Source organism: Barbatula barbatula, assembly GCF_947034865.1.
Source record: "Barbatula barbatula genome assembly, chromosome: 20".
Classification (NCBI taxonomy): domain Eukaryota; kingdom Metazoa; phylum Chordata; class Actinopteri; order Cypriniformes; family Nemacheilidae; genus Barbatula; species Barbatula barbatula.
In genome coordinates, this window is record NC_136783.1 from 20,418,016 (window position 1) to 20,438,172 (window position 20,157).

Sequence of the window (20,157 nt, forward strand, 5' to 3'; positions counted from 1 at the left end):
CGGCGAGGTAAGGAAGAAAATGATTAGAATAATTCAAATTAAAAAAAATATAATAAAAACATATCTCTCTCTCATAATGCACATTATAACAAAAATAATAGAATATAAATAAATGTTGATTTTTATTCTTTTAGCTTCTGCAGATGACGCTGAGCTACAAAGTGATGTAGATTCTCCAGATACCATGTCATCTAACGACTGGGACAGTGATATTTACAACGAATAAGCTGGTTGCACAAGATGGCGCAGGTGTATTTGCACCGTATGGGCAAAGAAGTATTTTTGGCCTGCAGATATGTATGTCTTTTTTTTGAGAAAGTGGTATGTTAAGCCTTTTTAAAATTTGCTTTGCCAGCCTCTCAACTATGTCTTGGAGGTGGTCGGTCTGACATTGCAGATGCTTAAACATCTCTACTCTTCGGGTGTTTTGGGGCTGTTGTCAGAGGAAGCAGAGGGGGAGGCAGTGAGCGAGCAGTGACTGATGTGGCAAAGGCTGATGATGGCTGTGTGCGAGTTGGGGACTCTGGGGCCATAGGTTGAGGTGGATCTGGGATGTAGGAGGATGGCACTGGCTGGTTAAATGAAGGGTGACCAAAGTATATGACACAAATACATTTTACATTTCTGATAGGAATACTCACTCCCAGGCAAGCCTGAGCATTTACCCGGCCAGTTATCTTAGTGTCTTCATCTGAACCTAAAGAGGAAAATACACATTTGGCTGTAATACATTTTTGTTTGGTCAAACATTCTTACATTGTTTTGTGTGCTTAATGTTGAATTTTGTAAACCACTATTTTCTGCGAGCTGGTTACCGCTTATTATTAACATCGTATTCTCTTTATTAATGCGTTCTATGTAAATTAGCCCTGTGGGCAACATTACAAATGAACAAATCCTAACAATAAACAGTTGATGCAAGTTACAAGTATTTTCAATAATAGAAGCAATGCGTGTCCAAGCTGCTAATGTAACGGCACAATCGTAGTGCATTGTGGGACACGAGAGCCTAGAATGTACATATGGAGTGTCTCAATCAGCTCACTTGTTCAATAGTTAGGGCAGTGATCAGAGAGTCAGCCATTTTAAGGACTGTCTCATTCACAAAATCCAACTTCAGGTGCGCCCACTTGTTTACAGGGCCACCTAATGGTGAACAACAGAAATACATGCCACGTTAAGCTTCTACAAATGTCAATAGTTAAAGCTGCAGCTGACAATAAACAAGCATTCATAAAAAAATGAAGAGCAGAGAACATTGTATTTATATATGCAGAACCGTTGCCTTTCTTCCATAACGTTGTAGGGCTTTACATCACTATATTCCCTTGCTATCCTCTTTGTGATTCCCTCTTCTTCTGTGTTTTCGGTTTTTAGTTTCTTCATTGTGGTGTTGTAGCACATTTATTAGTGAACTGTATCTCATGTAAATCTCCAGCATTCTCTTATTGCCAAACAAAAACAGACATTTTAAAAGTCACTGTGCTGCTGGTTTTATTGAACTCGACAGAAACTGAGAGGACAATAAAAATCAGTCAAACATCGATACATCATAGCCCATTTCACGCTCCATTAATCTGCATAAATGAACAAAGTTAAGCTAATAATTATGTTCCCAAAAACATGTGTACATTAAAAAACAGCATTTCCCTTATTAGCATATTATGGATAGTACCAATATACGGTACATGGTACAATGCAAACCCCCTGATTATTCTGGCTCTGAAATATCACGGGCATGTGGCAAAACTCTTTACTTTTCATGTAAAATATAACTACATGTTAACTATACAACAAATGTCTTGTTGCTTGCATTGTTGTTTTAGCTTTAATGGAAGTTGGTTAAAAATCCAGGTGTATCTTCACCACTGCCAAAGGTTTGGCTTTAAAGCATACACAAAGGACTAATATACATTAAATAAGAAATTACAAAAATCATTCAACGTACAATCCACACAAAAATAAAACCTAAAATATTTGAAAATACAACTTCTCAAATGAACATCAGCAATGGATGAAATAGTCTCATTAGCTGCAAATCCTCAAGGGATTTTTTATTACATGTTGTAAATGCTGGTTACACGCTGTATTGAAAATATTACACAATATGTTTTTATTATTATTATAAGACTTTTAGCTGGTCAGCACCGATGATGCTTTAAAGTTGCATTCAGAATATATTTTGGACCAATCAGAAATGCATTACATTTGTAGAATGAATAAAAACTTAATGGCAAGTCATTCAGAATCGATTGGCAATTTAAATACTACATTACATCATAATGATTTATTCACAGTTTGTAACTTTACAGTCAACATGAAATCTAAGCTGAATCCAAACATGTACAGGTTTCTTTCCTCTGCAGAACACAAAAGAAGATATTTTGGAGAACGTTGATAACCAAACAACACTGAACCCCATTGACCTCCATTGAATGAACACAAAACCACTGAGACATTTCTCAAAATCTCTTCTTTTGTGTTTCACGGAAGAGGCACGTACCGACTCTGAACCAAACGATGGGGAATAAATGATGTCTGAATGTTCATTTTTGGGTGAACTGTACCTTTAATAACGGTTTTTGTTTTTAAACATTTTACCATCCCTCCCATCCCATCCAACACCTTTACAATCCACCTTGCGATTCCAAACGTGTAAATAGATTGCAGATATTTCATGTTGACTTTAAAGAGGTGTCAGTATTTAACTGGTCATTATCAGTTAAACAGAAGCAAACACACATAAAGCAAATGTAAGATATATTTGGATATTGTGCTTTTTCAGATATCATTCCAATATCCCAAGATCTTCAGACTCTCCTGATGCTGAATGTTAATATTTCTTTCAGATTCAGGGTCGTTGGTGAGATCTGGCAGAAATCCTCTGTGACACTGAAGACGTGTGACAGCTCCCAGAGGAGCCAAATTCGGACTTCCACTGTCCCACCACAATGACGTCACTGCCGTGGTGCAGTCAGTCCCAAACGGACGGGACTTTTCCTACAGCTACAGTCCAATCCCGGTCAGAGAACTGTCCATGTGTTGACCTCTGAAGGGACTCTAGGAGCTGTTCTTCTCTGTGCACTCGGCTTCTGTGCTGCGAGGGAAGTAGACGGTGGTCTTGTGCTCCTCGTACCGGTCGATGTGCTTCAGATGGACCACCATGTGCAGAGCGTACGCCAACACCAGCAGCAGGATCAGAGATGTGATCAGACCCATGAGGATCGCTGGGGTGAAGAACGTGGCACAGTCGCTGGCCGACGCAAACTTACTGGAATAAAGGTTGAACGCTTGAATCTGTCGGGAGAAACGGTGAGATGAGAAAAACACATGAAGGAAAAACACTACAATTAAAATAAATGCTAAGCAGAACAATTACCAACATTTCATTTCACCCCACTCTCCAATCACTTTCTAACAAGATGCTGCTTCCATGCCAAACCACACGCTTGTGTTATCACATCACACCCACCGCCAGCAGCTAAAAATACAGCGCAACATGCTACAATTCCAATACGAGCGATTTATCAGCCCTACAACAAGCGGAGGATGGAAACTGTCGCTTGCCTACCTGGAAGTCTGTGAACGTTATGTGCCAGTTTGCGGCGTGGTCCGTGCCCGCGCTGGGCACCAGCAGCGTGTCGTATTTCTGGAGACTGCTCACGTGCTGGCAGTGGTAGGAGTTGGTGGAGGGCGCGTACACATCTGTGGCGTTAAACGTGGCCTCGTATGTCCAGTTGTAGTGGATGTAAACGTTATCGAGAGTGAACCAGTTCTGTCCGGCCGATTCGTAGAACGTGTTTGACATTTGAAGCCTGTGGAAAGGAAGACGCACATTATCATATCAGTTTCATCATGTAGACAGAAAAGTCTGTAACATACTGTATCTTCTTTCGTGGTTTATTAGTTTGACAAATAAAAACAAAGTAACCTGATGGAGAGGCCTCTGAGGTCTTCTACATCCCCATAACGTAGATTGAGTCTGAAGAATAAAAAATACACATGGCACTGCTTTTAATTTATGTTTTTCATCTGTCAAAATAGGCGTCATTATTGCCACTGCAAATATTTTTGTTTCAAATCATATCTATACAAAAGTCGTGTGTATCTGAACTCACATGGCTTTATCTTTACTGCAGAAAGACCCTTTGGTGTCCACTGTTGCATCTGGGCCGAAGGTTTTGTCCGTGAGGTCCACTAAACTGTGATTCCTGTACCTGATGGCCAGTTTGCGAGCTCTGAAGAGAATGCAGTTTTTTCCGTTGTGCGTCACGCTCAGAGGAGAGTACGGCATCGCTCCTGGAACCTGCAGCAATCTCCTGCGTGATTGAGCGTGCGAGTGCCGTCCATACGGCTAAAACACACATGAGCAACACACGATACATAAACAGGTGATACCGGGGCTAGTTGTCACACCAGGGTTTATTTCTAAGAGTGATTTTCCATTACCCAGGAACAAAGATCAGTTGCCAGATATATCATCCATGTTTAAAAAGCTGTCACATTGCCTTTCAGTAAAAAGACAACTTGCCCCAAATGGTGATTTATGATGGTCTTTATTGGTGTCGATGTGGTTTTATTGTGTTGGCATGTTTAGTATGATACTGTGTTTAGAGGATAAATTGTCATTTTAATTTTAAACGTAATAAAAAAAGGATAGTTAGGTGTTTAAAGCTAAAACCCTAAGCCACTACTAGACAACACATTCATCTGCGTAACTTTTGACTCATTTTTGCTATGTGAAACCATAGCCTACAGCATAGGCAAATCCCCAATGAACACATATCAGGTGAACTTTTGAAAAAGCAGAATAAAATTTCTGATTGAAAAATGTCAGTTTTTCCAAAGATAACGCAGTCTGTCAGGGATTAAATTGATCTTTTTTGGATGGAAATCTGCAACCTAGCGACAGCACAAGGTCACTTTGGCTCCTCTGGCAGACTGTGGCTCATCTCACCTGCAGAGCTCGTCTGAGACGAACTTCAAACGCCGAAGCATCACCGCCAACGCCATCTGCACGAGAGCAGAACCAATGAGAGATTCTAACGAAATCGTACCGCAAAATAATCACACGATTCAATTACATATGTCATTTCAAGAAGTAGAATAAAGGTTTCAGTTTCTCAGATTTCCATTTTCCACTTCCAAATACGAAATAAATCTAAACTAACAAAACATCCTTTTTAATTGCCAAACATGTAGACACATAAGAACCTAATGTAGCAAAACAAACATACTTTCGTGACTGATGTCTTGAGATGGCGGCTCATCCGAGCTGTAAGCATAAGACGTGCATTGTATTAATATGAGAACTGTATGAATAATTAGATAAATACCTCCATAAAGGAATCATTTTTATCTGTTTGGATACAGTCACTGGAACCCCCGGAAGATATGATCTTCACACTTCATGAATATCAATGAGATGCTGAAGAAGCTTTGATGGTGTGAGTCACTGTTTGGAACGTCGCCCTCCATGAAGTGAGACAAACATTCTTTCAAGTCCGTTTTTATGCTTCGCTTTGATCCCAAAGGGAATGTTTGAGCTCAGAGGTTGATATTTCATTGCTCGGGAGACATAATGCTTTCCCTTTAAGTATCAACTTCTTCTCAAGTGCCCCCTCCCCAGATAGTAGACTGATCTGAATGCCATTAAGGTTGAGACAGTTGAGTTATTAAAGAGATCGCCGTGTTTCCTACAGGTTGTTATGCAGAAGGATTAGTCAACTCTTAACTGTCTTATCACAAAGTGAGGTCGGCTGGAATTGGCTTAGCCTTCTCAGACCTGATTATGGGTCGGCTGACAGCGCTTTACAGTCAGAGATCAAAATCAGATGTCTTGAGTTAGATGAAACTTAAAGCTCATATATGAATACAGAAGAAGAGTCGATTATGTTCCAGGTAGTACAAAGTAAAGGTGGTATAAAAGGTTCACAGCACAGCATTCTCTTAACAAATGTCTTTAAAATATCATCTTTTGTGTATTGGCAGAAGAAAGAAACACAGGTTTTGAATTGACATGAGGGTGTTTAAATGATGAAAGAATTTTTGTTTTGGGCTGAATTACTCTTTTAAGTCAACCTTTTCAAGACCTCAGGTTGGAAAAATTAACTAAATATTTTTTCGTTCAAGACTAACTGCCCCATTAATGCCGTTTCTATTAACATGATGTTTTATACATAAATGAGTCAAAATCAATGTCTTGTGCATCAAGAGCACATCACATATTCTGTCAAAACCCTTAATTTTACATATTAATATGAAGTCACGTAATATTAAAACTTTCTGTCGAATAATACATGCACATATTTGTTGTTTGTGTGCGGTGTGGTGCCAGTATAAAACCATGTATCACCTCAGGACTCCCGTCGTGCTCCAGACTGCATTTGTGCGATAGTGTGACCCTGTGAGGTGTGTACTTCTGCCCTTGTGCTCATGGTGCGGCGAGTGTTTGTTTACCAGCACTGTAAACAACATCAAATGTGTACGTTTTTCAGGTTTGGTGATATTATATTTTCATCTCATCAATCCTGTGCGATCCGCCGCATCCGTAATTTTGTAATGACATTTTCTGCATGTCATTTTGTCCCTAGGCCATTTACATCTTTGCCATAACAAACAAAGGGAAATTGTGCGAAGGGGATGTGATGTGATGTTCTGTTATTGTTACATAACTCAAAGATATCAAAACTAGATGCCGCATTAGCATCTGTTTCTATGGGCCGCTATACGTAGGTCAACCGCCGTATTGTAACGGTGTGAGCCGGTCTGTGTTGCCAAGTCTGCGGCTTTCCAGTGGAATTGGGTTACTTTGTAATCCACAGGTAAGGACTCAGGAGCGGAAGGATTTTTATGTAGCTGTCAATTTTGCAGCTATATTTTTTTGCAGCTAAACTGTGAGTGACGTCAGTGGACCGTTCCAAGATGGCGGACGCGTCTACGTGCCTTGAATGAGGCATCTTGTTTTTGTATCTATGACATCACTATATCTAGTCAAACAGAGATTCCACCACAAGCAAACATTAAACGCAGCAACTCTTTAACAAAGGAATCCCAGTCAAAACTCAAACCACCGATCGAGACATGAAGCCAGAAAGCAAACAGAATCCTCCAGTGGATCTGGTCCGGCAGTGCTCCTTTATCTGCTTTCGAAACATGTGGGGCGGCAGTGGGTCACACACAACACATTTATATAATCAATGGAATATGCTGAACGCTTCAAAACGCCATGAAGCATATTTCAGCTGGGACAGTCGGATTAAAGCGTGTCTTTAAAGTCACATCAAGATGCTTTAGCATATCAAATCTGTTAATACACAGCTAAAGCCTGCACTGGCCTACATGTAGTAAAACTCCATCTGTGCAAGTGCCTGTGGAAATCCAAACCACGCTCATCTCCTCCTCAGCAGAATATGTTGCCAATTATGTCTGCCTTTTGTTTTTTTCTGAAGAACAGCAATTTGACGTTGACTGTAAACATGCTGAAAAGATTTGAGCACAAAACATTGTCTGGATGGCCATTGGCTACTGCTTGAAAGATGTCAATTATCATTTAGTTGCTCAAGTAGCAAAATACATCACATAATGTTAGTGTTACATAGCATGTGTTTCAGCTGTTTAGAGCCTGCAACTAAAATAACAATCGAAGTGTACTTGGTACAACAATATTCAAAGGAAGAGTTCATAAAATGTGTATCTATTAAGTGTCTCCCATACATCACACAAGACTATTTACTTATGTATCGTATATTGTTCGCGCTGTGAAATGAATGTAGAGGTAAAATGATGAGAAATGTTTTAGTTGAAAATCCTCAATAATATTCTGAGCTCAGTATGTGACATTGCTGATATCTGAAACGCTATCTGAGACATTTCGATAGATTTCTGGGTCTTTTTCTCAGGAGAAATATCTAAGCAAAAGCATACAAGCAAAAGTTTCCATTTGATCTCATTGATGTCTAGGAGAAATTAATGATCAATTCTTTATTACGGGTCTATCTATCCATAAATCCCTCATTCACAAAAAAATCTGAGCATCACAAGATCAGCTGTTAACCATAAACATCCGTAAATCCATGTATGCAAAAATATTCATAATATGAATCCATAATGCATTGGTTAATGCGACATTCAGCAGCCCAGCGAATGAATAACAATATCATTAAACATATATTTTCAGATCCCTTCATTCATAGCCTCCGATCAATAGAAGCATCACAGGATGTGCCTCAGACGTGAGAGATGCTCCACAGTACTCACATTCCAGCAGTGATGTTGATCATTTCTGCATCTCATCTGACGCTCATCTCTGCCTCCAATTTTAGTAGCAAATATGGATTTGCCCTGTAAACTGATGCTGATGGATTTTCTCTTGTGTTTCGCAGCAAGAGCCCTTGATTCTCAATTCATTCTCAACGTGTATGAAGGGTGGACAAAGAATACACACCAGCTTATCACCATATGCTGAACGCATATAGACACCCAGTATGCATGCATGGTCTTTGTTTCTCCTGGTTTCTATCTCACAGCTGATGCACCACGTTAATAATCGTAAAGAATTCAATATCATACATTTAATACAAAATGATCAACTCACCTCCCTTCCACAAAGGCAGACAGCTGCTCGTAAGACGAAGAAATCTGCAGGAAAATAAAAGAAAACGAGGCAAGAAACATTGGGCTCCACGGTGATGCCATGTATACATCCAGATGAGAATGCCAGAGATGATGCTGAGCTCCGCTGCCTCATAATCTGCGTGAATAACTGGCGCAAGCTCACCGCGATGACTGGCAGGCGCCGGAACCAATCAGCGTCCAGAAGATGAGTTGATCCAGCGACGCGACCACGCCCAGTGGTCGCGAACGCGTGCGTGCGCTGCCGACACAGTAACCGCGACTAAATCCATAACAAAACATCTGCACAATTATTTAACAGCATTGATTGTAAACGATCGTAGAACATTTACACTTCTGCTACTGTTTTGCGTATTGATGGTGACCTAGACGAATAAGCAGAATAACAGAAAGATGTACTTTATTTCTTAATGGCTGCATCTGACAGCGATATGCAATCTTCTTAAATATATGCACGGACCCTGTAATATAAGTACTTTTGGTGTATAAGTGCAGTATGGTAAATTGTCAACAATGACGCTTTTAGGCACAGGCATGATTTCGGGCTGCCCTCTGGGTCCTTCCAGCAGTCATTTTCGCAGGGCGTCACGTGATCGATCTTTCCTGTCCGGACTCAGAGCACGCGATCATGGGTACGTGTGAGGCGAGAAATGAAACCTTATAAAACTGTTATATTTGATTTTATTGCATGTTTGTGCGAATATTTGACACGTTAACGACTTTATGCAGCACTGTTGATACAGTAAAGGTTGCTATGATGTCAAAGTTGTATATATTTTTTGTTTTATTTGCGAGCAGCGTGCGGCGGCCATGAGCTGGCTTTACACACCAATAACGTTTCAGTATTGGTGATCGTAGTTTGACGTTACACTGTGGTGTTCTGTAGCGTCGTCTTTCGTTATATATTGTGACTAATGTATTAAACTCAACGCAAAAGGATGTTTAAGTCTCGGTGGTTTCTCCGTTGGTGTTACATTATTAACCCGATGTAAATATTTGTTAGCGCGCTTCAAATTAACATGGGCGCAGATGGGATTTTGTTTAACTGGGGGGACCAAGCTTTCAGCAATTGATTTCGTTGGTTATTTTGCGAAGAAATCGTATTCGTATATTCATATTTGAATCCATTGATACACTACAATGTGCAGGCCTAGCTATCAACACCTGCAGTGCATCATTAAACCGTCATTTGTCTAGAATGACAATCACCCAGCAAAATGTTTTATTTAAACATAAATGAACTTATGAACTTTTACAGTATTTGGGTGGGTTGATAAAGTTATGCCAGGACCCAAATTTGGTCTTGCAGGTCCAGGTAAACCATTTCCTGAATTCACTATTTGCCTCTGATCACATGGGATACTTGGGGTGTTTGGTTTGTGAAAAAACTAGGTGATTGTTTTTGGTCTCTTCGTTGCCTATGTGGCAGTCATGAAGTCCAATTTAAGTTCAGAAAAATAACCAGCTCGGATAGCATTTGATCACTATGGTTACCGCTACTACAGGCACGATTGAGGCAGCTCCTCGTAGGACCACAGGGTCGGGGGCCGACACTGTTTTGAAGCATAACATAATGAAGGAGCAGCGGGCCTGTCCGTCACTTGTACATAAAGGATCTTTATCACCTTTCGTAGAGAAAGTGAGGGGGACGGATTGGGTCACTATGAATCTGAGGGGGTCGTGTCCTCCCGTCCCTTGTCCCATCTGCGTGCCTGCAAAGTAGTGTTCACATTGTCTTGAAGTACTTTACATTAATATCATCAATTATAGTAGTAAATATTTAGTGTTGTTGAAATAATCTAACAGTGCTCAATGATTAATTGCTGTTTTTTTGTTTTCCTGCTAAAGGCAAGTGTCGTGGACTGCGTACTGCTAGGAAGCTGCGGAACCACCGCCGTGAGCAGAAGTGGCATGATAAACATTACAAGAAGGCTCATTTGGGTACAGCTCTGAAGGCTAACCCCTTCGGAGGAGCTTCTCACGCAAAAGGCATCGTGCTTGAGAAAGTGTAAGAATCTATATGTTAAGTCATGGGAAGTTACACAATAGGGTGTATTGTATTTTTCATGTTGAGTTGTTGTTTTTGCAGTGGTGTTGAAGCCAAGCAGCCCAACTCTGCCATCCGGAAGTGCGTCAGAGTCCAGCTGATCAAGAACGGCAAGAAGATCACAGCTTTCGTCCCCAACGATGGCTGCTTGAACTTCATTGAGGTACATACTGTGTTTAGATGTGAAAACTTTATACATCGAGGAGGATTTAAAGGTGGTGAACTCTGTTTTGACTCAATGTTGTTTTGTTGCAGGAAAACGATGAGGTTCTGGTTGCCGGATTCGGTCGTAAGGGACATGCCGTGGGTGATATCCCTGGTGTACGTTTCAAGGTAGTCAAGGTGGCCAATGTGTCTCTCATGGCCCTGTACAAAGGCAAGAAGGAGAGACCCAGATCGTAAACTGTTCTTGTGCAAATCACAATAAAGGAATGTTTTTCAGTTCCATTCACTGTCCTTGTGTCTTTTAAAAATGGTGTGAAATTTGGCGTATGCAAAATGACCTAATATGAGTGAGATGGGTAATTAGGACCTTTTGCTGGTACCAAGTGCTATAATCTCAACAGTGAGAACATATCTTTAAATGAGTAGCCTATTTTACTTTTTATATTTGATAATGGAAGGGTGTTAGTGATATCAGGGCAGTTGTTAATATGATTATCTTTGGTGACTTTCACTGTTGCCTCAACGCCATTGTCAATTGAGCTACATAGTAAATGTCTTCAGTTTATGGAAAAGTTGTGATTGAGGAGGAATCATGAGATCTCTTAAGTGATTACAAATGTCTCATCTCTGCTTTAGTCTACTACATGTAAAAGGACAATCCAAACTACAAGCACTTTAACCTTCAGCCCTCATGTGCAGAAATCTGTTTATATTGGGAATAGGCTCATTTCTGACACAAAATGGGAGTCCAGTTGAGCACAGCATTCCTGCTGTGATTGGTTGGTAGCCAAACCATCACCAGTTAAATTAAGATCAAACCTTTTGTGACCGTGGGCACATTTATGGCGTGTCTTCAAAACGCTTTTTGACTCTCCAGATTACAATTGGTGCATTTGCATGTTCTCACACATAAAGCAGATGATAGAAGGGAGCAGGTGTGGTTTTTCTAATATGAACCATTTAAAAAGTTGAGGGAATTAACATGGATGAAAAAGTTTGTTCACATCACTAACCTACTGTATTAGCAATATCAAAAGTCACTTCACTGTTTATAGCTGAACACAAAACCTTAAAACTTCTGACCCAGTACACCCGCTAATAATGTAATGTTGGTACATTAAACATCCAAGACACTATCTGGTATCAATAAAACGAGTTATACAGAGCTCTTTTTGAGCAGTGGTTTGTATATTAAAGTCGATGATCTCAGACGCAGCTGTTATAGTTTCTGGATCATTGCCTTTTATATGTGCATGTGGGTGTAAAACTGGTTTCATCTGCAATATATGAACGCAACACACACACACAAAATATTTTCTGACTGACCGCGTGTTTGAATAGAAGATGAGTGTCACAGAAACCATACTAATAAAAAAAATCTATTAGTACCCTATTTTGTAAAACAAATAGATTTTAGAGATGCGAGTTGTGCTTGTCAACTCTGCACCACAATTCTTTGTCTTAGATGGCTGCCAAGATGTCGCTCCTCCTGGGTTCTTAAGATTGTTTCGAGTGTTTTAGGGCATTTCTAGGTGCTGCCATGCACGAAGGTTTTCTGATGGAAAAAAATGTCTAGAGGATTTACCTATTTTATAATCCTGCAGTTGTGAGTATTATAATGTTGACACCTCTTCTTCACAAGGCACATGCTGAAAATAAATATTCATGCCGTTAAATTAATATTTCGTGTTTTTATTTACTGTATTTTGTTCCCTAACTGTGGTACACTTTAATTAAGTGACATGATATCCTGATTCAGATGTAGTTAGTTGCTCATAAAATGCTTAAACAGAGTTGTGTTTTTCTCCTGCAGTGGTTGTGTTGTGCTCAATATCACACCCTGTGGGTTTGTGTTGGATTTATTCATCTCTCTCTCTGCAGGTGGTGTGAACGCTGGATCATATAAACTGAAGGATTTGGCAGACTAGACGTCCACTGCACCTGCAGTTTCTGTTTTCACGGGCCTGAAGATGAGCTGTCACTGTTTCTCACGGACATAAATGCTGTATTATTAGCTGTCTTGAGGTGTCCAGGTGTATAAGAGAACAGTAAGTAAGTGAAAAAAGGAAAAGTCTTATTTGTATTTTGATTATTTTAATATTTTGATTTGAATATAATATGTTAATATTGTAATACTCTCATAGAAATGAGTTACCAAACTGTATTTTAAAATACAGTCTAGGATTCAGACTTTGCACTGTATAGGCTTGTAACAGTGAGGTGCACTCTTGCATGTTATTATAGCAAATGCACCAAACAAATGACATTACACTGTATGCATCCGACACATGTAACATTCTAGCTGCCGCAGAAGAACAAGACACCCAAAGTCAAACCGGCTTTCTAAAAACAACAAATGCGATAGACGAGTGTAAGTGGATTCTGGAGAGATTAGGAAAGGAACACATAAGGTGAGTTATGAAATTGTGAAATATGTTTTGTTGGATTAGTGTCAACCCCATGCTGGCCTAGAATCCACTCAGACGCTGAACTCAAGCAGGATTGTGTGCGTTAAAGCTTTTTCTCTCATGTTGATGAGCGGTGGGTGTTTTCTTCAGATGCAGTGTCACATGCCCTACACTTTATTTGAGTTTTCTGTCATTTAAGTGGCATGTGCAATTATTATTGTTTCATTTCCCGGAGTAGATTATCTTCAGGCCTTGGCATTGACTGTTGTAATCTATGATCATCTGAAATGAGATTCGGTTTAATTAATGTTCAATTTTGTTTTCAATTTTTTTATTGATGATTTCTGCAGGATGAAGTATACAGTGGGCAGTATGTGAATTTTCTGTAGTGTGCATGGCATGTGAGAGGTTATAGGTAAAAGTAAGTTTGTATCCCGCAATGCACTTGACCACTTCACTAGTTTTATGACGTATTTCCTGTTTTTGGCCCAAGTGTTCTAGTGGGCGTGAAGATCCCAAGTGAGTATGTAGAATTTCTAACCTGATGAGACACACTTAGCAAGTGCAAACATATAACGTTAACTAATGTGCAAACATATAAAGGAAATTGTAAAAAGCGCTATATAAAGAAGACTTGACTTGACTTAATGTGGTGGTTCTTATTATGTGATAAAAGCAGTTTAACAATATAAATAACTGGGATAAATTTAGAATAAAGTTTTCACCAATAAAATGTATAATACTACAGTTTACTACGAAATTATATGTAATATGTCTAGTCAAGTCACGTTAGATTTATTTTTATAGCATTTTGTTTTTAGATTGTATCAAAGCAGGTGTACCCAAAAAAAGCTAAAAGAAAGAAAAACTGAATAATACATAACCTTAAAAAGTGGTTGTATAACTTACACTGGAAAGCTTTATGCAACATCTTGCGAGACCCGAGCAGAAAGTCTCATGATATATCCAGAATGTGATGCATGGTGGGATACACTTAGCCCTGGATATACCCCTCGGAAGCGCTTTTCAAGATAATATGGGTTTAGTGTGGGTTAAGGGCACTGCACTTTGGAGTATACACTCTCAAGTGGCCAAGACCGCAAATGGGGTATTTGGAGGCAGCCGTAATGTGATAAAACACCTGCCCTGCAACCCAAATCCTAAATGTCCCAAACCATAGTGTGTTGAAACTAGCATTCTCAAAAGTATGGGGATGGTCTACTGTTCAGGGCTGGGTTTCCCCGAAACCTTAACGCTACGTCTTTCTTAAGTTATACCAGCGATATATTCTTTAGAACAATGTAGTCATAAGACGCTTTCAGCAAAAACCCAGCCCAGGTAAGAATTCAAAGGCCAGAACCATGGACAACACAAACTGCTGATATTACCCACGATACATCCTTGAGAGGGCAGGATTAAGTCATTCTAATCTGCACACATAAGAGGTGCTTCTATAAATGTAAGTATGCACTAAACATAACATAAGAAGCAGTTAATGCATAAATACATAATGCAAAGAGGAGCTGCATTTTCCACCCACTTCCATTCTATGCTCCATATGTACCAGTGCATACTCTTTTGCTACACACTACAAAGTATATACTTAAAGAAACAGTACATACTTTAGGGCACAGTATGAGTAGGCAAATTGGAGTGCAGTGCTCAAAAGTCACATACTGTGCACAGTGTACTGCATACTGCAGACCTAGTATGCTCAGCAGACAGGTTGATATCGCCCCTAGTGGTAAGCACTTGTGAGACATCTCATTCAACTCCCAAGGTTTAATGATGTATGTCGTATGAAATACCTTGTAAAAATATAGTCATTTGTGATTCTGACTCTGTGTGGTAGCAAGTGATTTATAGTGAACCGTCTCTGCACTCGTAGGTTTACAGTATGTATCTTAGGATCTGCAAGTGTCACATCACAGGTCTGAATCCACCGGCCCTGCTGTGCCTCATGATCAAGTATTTATAGAAAAAGCGTGCCTTAAATAACCCAGCATACTCTCAGGGCGACGTCTCCCCCAAACCAACCCAGGACACAACAACAACAACAACACCTTCTGTTCTAAGGTAAATAAACATCGAGCTCTGGGTGTATCAGGAGGTTAAGAGTAACATTGTATTGTATTATTATAATAAATGTGTTTGTTTATATTATAAAGTGTATGTGGGGAGATTTGTGTACGTTTTTAACACACTGTTTTTTTTAAATCATTCTGTCATACCCTTATACTGACACACAAATGTAAAGGACACAGGCAGACTAACGCAGATAAATGTGTTATGTTGATGTATGTAGTCCAGTAAACTGTAAATAAAGCCACGTGTGAGTCTACGTACGTGTTGTTTGCAATCGCATGGGCCACAGAAAGTTAGCAGACGTATCGCAGGTCACATGACATGTTTCCTCTAACATCGCCACAGAAGAGAAGATCAGAAGGTCATGGATCTGGAAACATCCGGAGGAATTTTCGACGAGGATGTGGCAACCCAGTTCATGATCCAACAAAGTTTTCTGCAGGGCCACAAGCAAAGCGAGTTGAAGAAGTCTGATGTTAGCAGGAATATTCACATCAGCCCAGAGAGAGAGAAGATTTTCAATGCTATTAAACATGGTAAGAATATGTTATTACCGATAAGGCATCACATTGAATAAATGTTGTTTTTAAAGAAAGGATAGAAGATGATCAGGAAATTTAACCCACATTTATTTTTGTAACAATAAGACACATTTGTAATGGTTTCAATCCCTGTTGTCTTTTTCCTGATGGTGATGATGAATGAACAGGTGATGAAGTTTCCCTCCGGAAGCTCACGGTTCACCAGCGTGCGTTCAGTGAAGAGGATACCACAGGTTTCATTCCTCTACATGAGGCGTCAGCCCAGAGCAACCAGAACATCCTCGAGATCACATTTACCGGTCTGTCATGAGCTTCATATTGCTTTCTTCTGGCAATTGTCCATCTTGTTTATCTTCTCAATGTGTCAAGAGATGAAGAACTGTACTGAAACTTTCAACAGCCTCTCCTGTGGAGTCGAAGGTCAGAAGGACTCGTCGGGGTAAGACGGCTCTTTTCTTAGCGCTGGAGAAGGGTCTTCTAGACAACGTCTGTTTTCTGTTGGACAACGGCTGTTGTCCGGATACCATGGATGTAGAGGAAGACTCACCTCTGGTTGTAGGTTCGTAAAAGCCAGTGAAATTGGGACCCCGTGACATTGTTGGACGAATGCAAAATGTTTCTGTTCTGTTCACGTATCTTCTCTTTAAGTAATGTCTGTCATTTCATCATAGCCATTAGGAACAACCATTACGACATGGTAAAGCTTCTGCTAAACTTTAATGCCAGAGTTAACCAAGAGGGGGCGCACCGCAGAACCGCCCTGCATGAAGCCACCCGGCTGGGTCTGACGGATTTAGTGGATTTGTTGTTGAAGTATGGGGCTCAACCTGACCCCAGGAGCGCTTACGGCCTGACACCTTTAGCATTGGCAGCACAGGCCGGACATCTGGACATCGTTCGGACACTCATCCAGAGAGGTGAGGATAGCACACACTAATTGATGGAAAGTACATACTTTTGAGTATGTGAAAGCATTTATTTATTTGGTGACTGTTGAATCCCCAGGGCATCAGACCCATTATTTTGGTGTTGCTAGCAGTATGTTCTACCAATTGAGCGTTTGGAAAGCAGACTCTTATCTTGTACTGTTTTTATCAATTCATTTCTTCAAATTATTAATATCCTTAAATATAACATTTTTAAGACATCTATCAAATTCCTCTTTCGTAGACCATAGCATTGCCGTCAATACCAGCCCGAATAGCGTGTGTCTAATCCATTGTGTCTAATTTTATATCTTGGGCTCTATAGTTTGAATAATGTGCATTTGACAGTGAATGTCTACCGAAATACTTAGTATAACAACCATATGTCAAAGTGAATAATAGTGTGATGTTCAGGTGCTGATGTGCAGTCTCAGGCTCAGGACAGCGCTACGATCCTGTTTGAGGCGTCTGCTTCAGGAAACCCTGATGTGATCTCTTTACTGCTGGAGTACGGAGCTGACGCTAATGTACCCAAACACACCGGACATCTCCCCGTCCACAGAGTGGCCCACCGTGGGCACGTCAAGTTAGTGCCGTCGTTTTGTGTCTTCTGTGACAATGTGAACCATACAGACATGACAAACCACACGGCTATAAAAGCTGAAGAACATAAAATTAAATCCCCTGTTCAGAAGCCCACCTTGCAAAAATATGCCGGCCAACACAAAACACGCTTCACAGACAAAGGCTTAGGTTTGACTAAAATAATCTAAGACAGTCTTTCTGGAGCTGTTACAGCGACAGGTTTGATTTTACAGGACACAGATTTCAGTGATGTCTGTCATGTAGTTTATGCAAGGATGTGACCAAGTATTCAATATTACGGTGATGTAAAAGTGTGATTAATTCAGTTTTTCAATTCAACTTCATATATATGGCGCTTTTCACAATTGTAATTTTTGCATACATAATAAAACTAGGGGGGAAATTAATGAGAATATATGGTATTAATATACATGGTATTTTTGCATGTTTTTATCTATGCAATGTTCACGCAGCTTTACATCATAAAACCATTTTTTATAAAAGTAATACTGGGGTTAACATTAATGATATTAAGATACATGATATTATTGATGAGAAGGAAAGTATTGATCGAGCATTATTCTTGGTGGTTGTTTCATATTTATTTGATGATTTGAAAAAATGTAAGTGCAGTTTGTCTCATGTGTGTCTCGGATATTTCTCCTGAGATAAAGAGTCAGAAGTCTGACAAATATCGCTGTCATTAGTTTCAGAAAAGAAGTCAATAATGTGTCAAACTGAGCTCAGATTTGTCAAATCTCCAATCGAAGATCTCAACATGAGCTCAAACATTTCTCCACAAATTGACCCAAATCCAGATTCATTTTACACCTCTGTTTCTCTTATAAATTCTTCTGAGCAATTTAAATGAAGCACAACTGACAAAATTTTCCTCTGTGTATGTAAATCTGATCATTTTCCCAGGGCTCTGTCTCTTCTGATACCCGTGACCTCGTGGGAAGCTGTCGATGACAGTGGGATCAGTCCTCTTCATTCAGCGGCCGCTGGTGGACACACAAAGTGTCTGGAGATGCTCCTCAACGCCGGTTACGACCCCAACTTCATGCTGTACCCGTGGGTACGTCGTAACTATGATGACAAGCGGCAGTCCGCCCTGTACTTCGCCGTCTCAAATGATGACGTTGCCTCCACCAGAATTCTGCTGGAGGCCGGGGCCATGCCCAACCAGGACCCGGTCAAATGCCTCCAGTTGGCGCTGCGTCTGGGCAACTACGAGCTTATCAACACGCTGCTTCGATACGGCGCCAATGTCAACTACTTCTGCCGGGTGAACACAACTCACTTCCCCTCGGCGTTACAGTACGCCCTGAAGGATGAGGTGATCCTCCGGATGCTGTGTAACTACGGTTATGATGTAAATCGATGCTTTGACTGTCCGTATGGAGAGAACTCTCATGTGCCTCATGGTTATGAAGGCTGGAGTGATTCGGTCATTAAAGATACTTTGGTGATTTCTTTTGTGACGTTTTTTGTTCTGTTAAAGATGATCATAGTTGTTATATTTATTTGTTGATGTTTCGCTGTCTCTGTAGTTCTGCGAAGTCATCTCTGTCTCCTGGCTGAAGCATCTCTCTGGGAATTTGGTGCGAGTCATGCTGGACTACGTCGATCACGTGAGGTTTTGTTCTAAACTGAAGGGCGTCATCATGAAGCAGAAACAGTGGCCAGAAATCTGTCAAATTCAAGGTTTGTATAGCAATCAGAAGATCAAAACTGATGTTTTGGGATGTCTAACAAATCCCATCGAGGACATGTGCTGGTTGGATTTCAACCCAAAATTATATCAGGAACATGAAGTTAAATTTTATGTGCAGGATTTTGTTATTTTTATGACAATTTAACATTTAGTTCAAAGTTGTCGTGAACTGTAATGTTAAAACATCTTCACGACTTTACTCTTAACTACTTTTCTATTTAGATTTTCTCCTTATTAAATGGAATTCTTTTTTGTTTGTTAAATGGTTTTGATTGGCATTCACAGAGAACGTCCGCTGTCTGCAGCATCTCTCTCGGCTGAAGATCAGAAGCTGCATGGGTCGACTGCGTTTACGAGCTCCTGTGTTCATGAGCTTTCTTCACCTGCCAGACCGACTGAAACAATACATCGTATACAAAGAATATGATCTTTACAGCCAGCAGAGCCAAACTCAAAGCAGATGAGCTGATGCATTCAGAACATGCACCTGCACCTTTAAGATGAGACCGGCTGTGATAGAAAAAGTTTAAATACTGTGAGCGTAAATAGGATATTTGTTTGTTTTTTGTCAAAGGGATATTTTTATACTGTGTTCACGTGTCTTCAAAACTATTGATTCGTGCCTGTGGTCTGCTAAAGAAGATTTAACAAAAATGCAGTGAACCTTGATTTTTTTTGTATTCATTTGCACAATTGTTTTACATAAAAATGGTCTTAAAGGGAAAGCTCGCCCCAAAATGAAAATTCCCTCTCATGTCATGTCAAACCTGTTTACGTTTCTTTCTTCGGCAGAACACAAAAGAATATATTTTGAAGAATGTTGGTAAGCAATTTCTCAAAATATCTTCTTTTGTGTTCCCCTGATAAAAGAGACACACACGAGTTATGTGTGATGTGAGGGGGAAAACAGCTTGAATACATTTGAGTTTTAAATTAAAGTTCTGAAAGCACTTACACTTATGAAATAGCCTTTAGTGACGAGGGTCAATGCTAATTATTTTTTAACAAATAAAATATACTTTATTTAACAAATTGTATGTCTTATTTA

The 20,157-nt window shown here is 40.0% G+C and overlaps 3 protein-coding genes across 3 annotated transcripts; 2 read left to right on the top strand and 1 right to left on the bottom strand.

The window, feature by feature from the left end:
• Nucleotides 1-1,472: 1,472 nt before the first annotated feature.
• Nucleotides 1,473-8,766, bottom strand: atp6ap1la (ATPase H+ transporting accessory protein 1 like a). The gene is made up of 7 exons (XM_079483598.1): nucleotides 8,597-8,766; nucleotides 5,238-5,275; nucleotides 4,958-5,013; nucleotides 4,119-4,354; nucleotides 3,932-3,982; nucleotides 3,572-3,815; nucleotides 1,473-3,297 (listed from the first exon to the last, which is right to left on the bottom strand). The coding sequence occupies exons 1-7, from the start codon at nucleotides 8,695-8,697 to the stop codon at nucleotides 3,061-3,063; spliced, it is 963 nt and encodes a 320-aa protein (XP_079339724.1). The 5' UTR covers nucleotides 8,698-8,766; the 3' UTR covers nucleotides 1,473-3,060.
• A 46-nt stretch (nucleotides 8,767-8,812) lies between these two features.
• On the top strand, nucleotides 8,813-11,128 carry rps23 (ribosomal protein S23). Its single transcript, XM_079483599.1, has 4 exons — nucleotides 8,813-9,266; nucleotides 10,483-10,642; nucleotides 10,724-10,844; nucleotides 10,937-11,128. Exons 1-4 carry the CDS (start codon nucleotides 9,263-9,265, stop codon nucleotides 11,081-11,083), a joined length of 432 nt encoding a protein of 143 aa, XP_079339725.1. The 5' UTR covers nucleotides 8,813-9,262; the 3' UTR covers nucleotides 11,084-11,128.
• A 3,461-nt stretch (nucleotides 11,129-14,589) lies between these two features.
• On the top strand, nucleotides 14,590-20,136 carry asb14a (ankyrin repeat and SOCS box containing 14a). The gene is made up of 9 exons (XM_079482609.1): nucleotides 14,590-15,330; nucleotides 15,685-15,875; nucleotides 16,049-16,180; nucleotides 16,282-16,440; nucleotides 16,553-16,798; nucleotides 17,222-17,393; nucleotides 18,317-18,860; nucleotides 18,946-19,099; nucleotides 19,395-20,136. Exons 2-9 carry the CDS (start codon nucleotides 15,704-15,706, stop codon nucleotides 19,571-19,573), a joined length of 1,758 nt encoding a protein of 585 aa, XP_079338735.1. The 5' UTR covers nucleotides 14,590-15,330; nucleotides 15,685-15,703; the 3' UTR covers nucleotides 19,574-20,136.
• Nucleotides 20,137-20,157: the final 21 nt, after the last annotated feature.